Source organism: Raphanus sativus, chromosome 7 (assembly GCF_000801105.2).
Source record: "Raphanus sativus cultivar WK10039 chromosome 7, ASM80110v3, whole genome shotgun sequence".
Classification (NCBI taxonomy): Eukaryota; Viridiplantae; Streptophyta; class Magnoliopsida; order Brassicales; family Brassicaceae; genus Raphanus; species Raphanus sativus.
In genome coordinates this window covers 25,414,441-25,422,509 of record NC_079517.1, presented here as the reverse complement: position 1 = coordinate 25,422,509, position 8,069 = coordinate 25,414,441, and the positions used below count along the sequence as shown (strand labels likewise).

General features: G+C 48.5%; 1 protein-coding gene across 1 annotated transcript; it reads left to right on the top strand.

Moving 5' to 3' along the window:
* The first annotated feature begins 921 nt into the window (after positions 1 to 921).
* Positions 922 to 1,512, top strand: LOC130498130 (uncharacterized). Its single transcript, XM_056991496.1, has one exon. The coding sequence runs from the start codon at positions 922 to 924 to the stop codon at positions 1,510 to 1,512; it is 591 nt and encodes a 196-aa protein (XP_056847476.1).
* The last annotated feature ends 6,557 nt before the right edge of the window (positions 1,513 to 8,069 follow it).

Below are 8,069 nucleotides of genomic sequence, written 5' to 3'. Positions count from 1 at the left end.
GCCACGAATGATAGGACCCGAGTACAAGTAGATAGCGATTCCGATACAGAGGACGAGGAGTATTCACCCGATGATCCCGAGATCTCAGATCCGGCCCTAGCAGCCTACTTAGAAAGAGTGGTCTCCGAAAGGTTCGGCACCATTCAATCTATGGTAGAAAGGCTCCCAGGGGCAGCTCCTCCTATTCGAAGAAGCAATCAGGGGTCCTACTCCGACACACCTTTCTTGGAAGAGATGGCTTCGGTGGAGATGCCGCGAAAGTTCTCTTTTCCAAGCATAAAGATGTACGAAGGTACTGGTGATCCCGACAATCACATTGCTCATTACAAGCAATGCATGCTAGCAATAGCAATCCCCCGGGATGCACGGGAAGCTACCATGTGCAAAGGATTCGGATCGACCTTGACCGGCCCCGCTCTTCAGTGGTATATCAACCTGCCCACCAAATCCATCAAATCTTTTGCAACCCTTAGCGATAAGTTTGTGGAGCAGTTCGCTAGCAGCCGCGACCTAGAGAAGAATTCGGATGATCTCTACGAGATCCTCCATCATAGGAATGAGCCCCTTCGTTCTTACATAGCTCGCTTCAACCAGGCGAAGGTGGCTATTCCTGAGTGCAACGCTGATACGGCTATCTCAGCCTTCAAGAGGGGTCTACTTCCAGAGGGAGACCTTTACAAGGAGCTGATCAAATACAAGTGCAGGATTATGGAAGACGTGCTCTCCCGTGCTTGGGCTCAAGTAAGATGGGAAGAAGATGTTGCTAGTAGGGCTAAAGCCGGTCCGAAGTACGATCAGAAGCCGTCAAAGCCTACAAGGAGTGAACGCGACGAGTCTTCTCACTCTAAATCCTCCAGGTAGACTAGCAACCAGAATAGGGGCAGGTATCAGCATCGACCTTTGCCTAGATCCGAAGGAATGATGGTGTCTACTTGGCCTGACATCTCCCATCTCGCGATAACTAAACCGGAGCTGATCGGTGTCTTACGACAAATGGGTCCTCAAGTTAAGTGGCCTCCTAAGATGAAGACCGCCGGGGCTAATCGAAATCCCAAGCGATGGTGCGAGTTCCATAGTGATCATGGCCATACTACGGAGGATTGCATAGCCCTAAAGATGGAAGTCGCCGAGCTCCTCAAGAAAGGCTACCTACGGGAGTTCTTCTCGGATAAAGCCAAGAACCTTCTAAATAAAGAAGGTCCCAGTCTCCCTATCGAGGCAGCTCCTGCATTGCCACCACAGCAAGACCGGGTGATCCACGTCATCACAGGTGGATCAGAGGTGAGCGGAATTAGCAGTGCCGCAGCCAAGAAAAGTACTCGCAATGCCAGGAACGGCCGAGAGGCCGAAGGTCCCAAGCGCTTGCTCCTTGGAACAGATGAGATCAGTTTCACTGCAAGGGAGCAGGAGAAGGTCCTCGCCCCTCACCATGACGCTCTCGTCATCTCACTTACCATAGCGAACTGCTTGGTCAAGCGGATACTAGTAGATAATGGGAGCTCCAGAACATAATCTTCTATTCGGCCTTCGCCGACCTAGGTTTGGAACCTACAGCTCTAACCAAAAAAGCAACTCCGCTCGTAGGCTTCAGTGGAGAAGTCAAACAAACCTTGGGAGAGGTCATTCTTCCTGTATATGCCGAAGGGGTAAACCAAGCCACAAAGTTCCTGGTCGTCGACTACCCCTCATCATATAACGTGATATTGGGAAGGCCTTGGATCCATGACATGGGAGCCGTACCTTCAACTTTGCACCAGCTGGTCAAGTTCCCAACCTCTTGGGGCATCAGAGCGGTCAAGGGGGATCAAGAGAATGCCAGGTCTTGCTATCAAACTACCCTTAGGGGAAAGACTCAGGTCTTATAGAAATTACAGAAGAAGCTTCTGGCCCCACACACCGAAGAGCCGAAAGTGGAAGAAATGGATGAGGTCCCGCTCACGGAAGGGAACACGAGCCGAAACTTAAAGGTAGGCTCCAAGCTTCCGGAAAACTTGAGAAGGAGAATGATCGATTTCTTAAGATCCAACTCCGATTGTTTCGCCTGGTCTCACGAAGACATGCCTGGAATTGATCATGATGTTATCATGCACCAACTCAAAGTGGATCCAATGCATCCCCCTGTCAGGCAGAAGAGGAGAAAATTTGCTCCTGAAAGGGATAAGATAATCAACGAAGAGGTCAAGAACCTACTAGATGCTGGATTCATACGAGAAGTGCAATACCCAGAATGGCTAGCCAATGTGGTGGTCGTGAAGAAGAAGAATGGGAAGTGGAGAGTCTGTATCGATTTCACGGACCTTAATAAGTCATGTCCTAAAGATCCTTTCCCTCTGCCTCACATCGACAAGCTGGTCGACGCAACGGCTGGTCACGAGCTGATGAGCTTCATGGATGCGTTCTCTGGATATAACCAGATCCTAATGCACCCTGATGATCAAGAGAAGACCTCATTTATGACCTCAAGGGGTATCTACTGTTACAAGGTTATGCCTTTCAGGTTGAAGAACGCCGGCTCGACCTACCAAAGGCTTGTCAACATGATGTTCGCCGATCAGATAGGGCAGACCATGGAAGTCTACATTGATGACATGTTGGTGAAGTCCCTAGACGCTGAAGATCATATCTCGCACCTTCAACAAGCCTTCACCACAACAAGCCTTCACCACTCTCAGAAGGTATAACATGAAGCTAAACCCTTCAAAGTGCTCGTTCGGAGTAAGCTCTGGAAAGTTCCTAGGGTACATAGTCACCCATAGAGGCATTGAAGCAAACCCAGAGCAGGTGAGAGCGATCCAGGTGATACCTTCCCCTCGCAACGTTAAGGAGGTGCAAAGACTGACAGGAAGGATGGCCGCCTTGAGCAGATTCATCTCCAGGCTATCCGACAAGTTGCACGCTTTCTTCGAAACCCTGAAGGACCCCAAGGACTTCCAAAGGACCGAGAAATGTGAGCAAGCCCTATCCGATCTCAAGGCCTATCTCACTACTCCACCTCTCCTCTCAAAACCTTTGGATTGTGAGGTCCTGCTGCTCTACCTGGCAGTATCGGAACATGCAGTCTGTGCGGTCCTAGTAAGGGAAGAAGGAAGAAAACAACATCCTATCTACTACGTGAGAAAATCTTTACTAGACGCGGAGACCCGCTATAGTCACCTTGAGAAGTTGGCCCTTGCCTTAGTTAATGCTGCCCGAAAGCTACTCCCCTACTTCCAGGCTCATCAAATCGTGGTAGTCACCTCCTTCCCAATCAAAGCTGTCCTGCATAAGCCAGAAGTGTCTGGATGACTAGCAAAATGGGCTATAGAGCTGGGGGAATACGATGTGATCTTCCGGCCCGCAACAGCCATCAAATCACAAGTCCTGGCAGATTTCGTAGCTGAATTCTCTCCTGCCATGCTTCCAGCCCTGGAGCAAGAGGTAAAGCTTCGTGATAGCGAATGGGAGAAAGGCGAATGGACACTATACGTTGATGGGTCTAGTAACGTAAAGGGTGCAGGCGTGGGATTGGTCCTAACTTCCCCCACGGGGGAATCAGCCTCAAGGGCCGTACGCTGCAACTTCAAAGCAACGAACAACGAAGCTTGAGTATGAAGCTCTAATAGCAGGGCTGACACTCGCCGAACAGATGGGGGTGGAAGATATCCAGGTCTTCAGCGACTCACAACTGATCATAAGCCAAGTCCAAGGAGACTATCAGGCGAAAGATCCGAGTATGATCAGATACCTATCTGTGGCTAAGCGATTACTCGATAGGTTCCGACATTGTAAGCTCACCCAGATTCCTAGGGAGCATAACTCCCAGGCTGTCGCTCTAGCTAACCTAGGGTCCGCCCTAGAAACTACAAGTCATATGAGCATCCCACTACTGGTACTCCAATGGCCTGCGACCGAAAAGGAGACAAAACCTGAAGAAGTATCCGTGGTAGACGAAGGAGAGACCTGGATGACGCCCATCACCAACTACCCAAGGTATGACACCTTGCCTAAAGATCGAGACGAAAGTCAAAAGATAAGGCGCCAAGCTGCAAGGTATTGTTTTTCCGAGGGCAAACTATACCGAAGATCCTTTTCAGGACCATACCTACGATGTCTTACCCCTAGAGAAGCCGCCATGATATTAGAAGAGCTGCATGAAGGAGAATGTGGTTCCCACTCTAGTGGTCGGAGCCTGGTAGTCAGAGCTAGAAGAGAAGGATACTATTGGCCAACCATGGCGAGGGACTCCCTCAAACAAGCCAAGCTCGATCTGTAGCCAATGCCAGAAGCACGCGCCAATCTCCAATCTCCCACCATAGAACCTCAAATCCCTAAGCTCTCCTTGGCCCTTCCGAAAATGGGGCATGGATATCGTAGGAAAGTTCCCTATGGCACCGGGACAAAAGATTTTTCTCCTAGTCGTGACAGACTATTTCACCAAATGGGTGGAAGTTGAAGCGCTAGCCAATATAACGGATCTCCAAATCAGGAAATTCCTGTGGACTAACGTGATCACACGCTTCGGAACTCCCCATGAGATCGTCACAGACAACGGGCCCCAGTTTACAAGCTACAACTTCCGAAAATTCTGCAAGGACTGGAACATCAAGCTCTCCTACTCAGCACCACGACACCCTTAATCTAACGGCCAAGCAGAATCCACTAACAAGACAGTAGTGAACATGCTCAAGAAGCGCCTAGAAGACGCCCATGGGCGATGGGCAGAGGAGCTACATGGAGTACTCTGGGCCTATCGGACAACCCCGAAGATGGCTACCCAGGAGACTCCCTTCTCCCTTGTCTATGGTGCTGATGCGGTGATACCCACAAAGGTGCACGTAAGGACCACGGTCTCTGAATTCCTCTCTCAGGAGGAGAATAACGAGCTAATGTCCCTGAGTCTAGACCTACTCGACGAAAAGAGGGAGGCAGCCCGCCTTAGAAACGCATCCTACCAGTTGAAAGTTGTCAAGAGCTACAACAAAAAGGTCAGATCCAGAACCTTCCAGAAAGGGGACTGGGTCCTAAGGCGAGTCTGTGACCACACAAGGGACAAATCAGCCGGAAAACTCGCTCCTGGATGGGAAGGTCCCTATAAGGTAATAGGGGTGCAAGAGGCAGGAGCCTATAAGCTGGAAGACAGCGACAGCAAGGTCCAACCCAACTGCTGGAATGCCTTGTACCTCAAATTATATCACTTCTAAAGTAAGATCCCCGGACCAAGCTTTATATACTACTACTATTATTATAATATATTTAAGTACACTGGTTTCCTACTCCTATGTATTCGAAAACGTCTCCGGACTAAGCTTATAAAATACATTATTAGTTACGGCTAAAGGGGTTATAGGAACTCCAATGTACTTAAAGGGGAATACTAGCTAGGTCAGGTCTTAAGGGATCTTAGACCTCATCAAACCCTGTATACACTAGTGAAATTACTCACATGGGTGTACGACATATAAGGAACGGGTCTGATCAACCCTATTACATTGTCTGCACCTCGGGCCCTGCGTAAAGGCTATAAGTCCAAGAATTACGTGGGGACCACCGTACTAGTGCTACCCAAACCCTGTGTTAAAGACGCCACGAGCTAAATACACGCAGGGGGCATGACGTACACTGAAAAGTACTGTAATCAGATGCTGACGGCTGATATGCAGGGAGCAAATGTGCGAAAATACCGGTTAGCACCAAAATTTAATAATTATCCAGACGTGGAAAGCAGTGTGTCTGGTGTGAAATCGCTCCACGGGGCAGGCCCACGCCAGACCACAGTAAGTCTGAGCATGACGTTTTCTACAGAAAGGTAGAGTGCAGCATTGAGATCCACGAGAGTGGCCTATACCTCTGGGTGGCAGAGTGCGGTTTCTCAATAACAGATCGGTAGTGGTTCCCCTATGGGGAGCAGAATACGATCACAAACCTCCCATAACACATACGGCCTCAGTGTCTATGACGAACCTCAGGGTTTAATACGGCCTCAGGGTCTATATAATAACCTCCGGGTTTAGTACGGCCTCCGGGTCTATAAAAGAACCTCAGGGTTCAATGCAGCCTCCGGGTCTGTAAGGAATCTCCGGATTCTAGATCACCTCAGGGTCGATCAAGGGCCTTCACGTCTAACTGATCCTCGGATCTAGTAAGAATCCCAGGGTTCAAGGATCTTCGAATCCTAAATACCAACCTTCGGGTTTGCTAAGAACCTCATGGTTCAAAAGCATCAACCTCCGGGTTCGAGGTATCCATAGGGTTTAATCATGGTCCCCAGATCTAAGGATTAAACCCCAGCACTCAGAAAACCTCAGGGTTCAATGAGCAAACCTTCGGGTTCAATAAAACGGCCTTCGGGCCTAGGTAAGGAACCTCAGGGTTCGAGACCTTAAGAACTTCCGAGTTCTAAGGCTCAAGAACCTCAGGGTTCAGACCAAGCTAGAACTCTAGGGTTCCAAGCAAGGATCTTTCATTCCAAATCTAAAACTCAGGTTTTTAATAATGGATTACAAGGTCTAAAGTTTTTCTGATCATTTCAGGATTCAATCAATATACTAACAGGATCCAGGATCCATGTCCTAGACGTTGATATCCATTCAAGGGGTCAACCCCTACAAGGATCCACTCCTTACCACATGTCTACAAGCCTATCTAGATACTCCCGTGTTCTAGAGATACGGTGTTCGGCAAGGGCTATACCCCTGAATTATCGGCGCCACAAGAGGATCCCGATCCTAGACCCTAAAAATCCGCCCAGGAGACCGCGCTCAAAGGTCTTACGAACCATTCCGAACGAAAGACGAACAAAAGCAAAGGATACTATTCGACAATAAAATCCAAGAAGCGGATACAACAGAAGAAGGCAAAAATAATAAGTATTATTATTATGCTATCAGAAGTCTATATTCGGTTACAAAGTCATCAAAAGCCCGGGGAAAGAAATCATAGTATAGAATAAAGTATAAATTAAAAACGCTTCAAGGCTTCGAATGATGCAGCGCTGGAGGAAAAGCATCAAGTCTACCTCTCTCATTCACCGAACCTTGGATGGGCCCTCCAACAGGTCCCCAGCGGTTGACATTCCTCTCCGACCACTCCTTCACTAACTCCCAACGAGCTTGCTCACGAGCTCTCTGCACAGTCAAGGCTTGATGGAATAGAACCTCGCGAAGCTGAGTACGAAGAGAAAAGATTTCCTCGTGTAGAGAAACACGCCGACGAGGACCAAAAGATCTGTTATTTCCCACGTTTCTCAGGATCGAGGAAGTCGCATTTGGAGGGACAAAGGAAGGCGATACGTAAGATCGTCTCCTATGAGGATTAGCCCTACAATATTCGTTATATACCAATAATATTGAATCTCCAGAAGTCTCATCTAAAAACCAGCAGAACAAAGAGTCAGAATCAATCAAGAGATTGCTTGAAAGAAAGAAGAACTGTCTTACCCCAAATACGACTATGGCGCAAAGACATCCGGCTCATCAGAAATAAAATCCAATGGTATCGCCTGGGAATGTCCCTTGCCAATTTCACCATAACCTCACCAGCAGGGAACACCAGTCGGAAGATCTCTGCAAAAGGCATTACATGAGGCGGAAGAGCGACACAAAGGTATATTAAAAAATATTAAAGGGGGCATACCAATGGATCGCCAAAAGAGAGGATAGCGTGGAGCACCATTAACTTTCATGAACACATATCTCCTATTCCAGAAGTCGTTTGAAGGGAAACTTCCCCGGACTCCCCTGGGAGGTTCATCTACCAAAGGTTCACCATCGCGAGATCAAATCTGATAAAAATCCTTCTTGTTCGATAAGGGAAGGAAGGAGTAGGAATACAAAATTTCAGGTAGTCCGAAGGGGATACTGTGAAATTCACCAAACACTTGAATCACCATCAGGGTACGCCATGTTGTCGGCGTGAACTGCGAAGGAGAGACCCCAAAGTAAGACGCTACTTCCACGACCAAGGAAGGGATGTCCCCCCTAAAGCCTGCTTCTAGGTACGCCTCAGAGATAGCTATATCGTCGGTACCTCCATCACGAGCGCGCTCGAATTCACTTGCACATCGTAGTTCCACCGAGTCAGGAAGAGAGTAC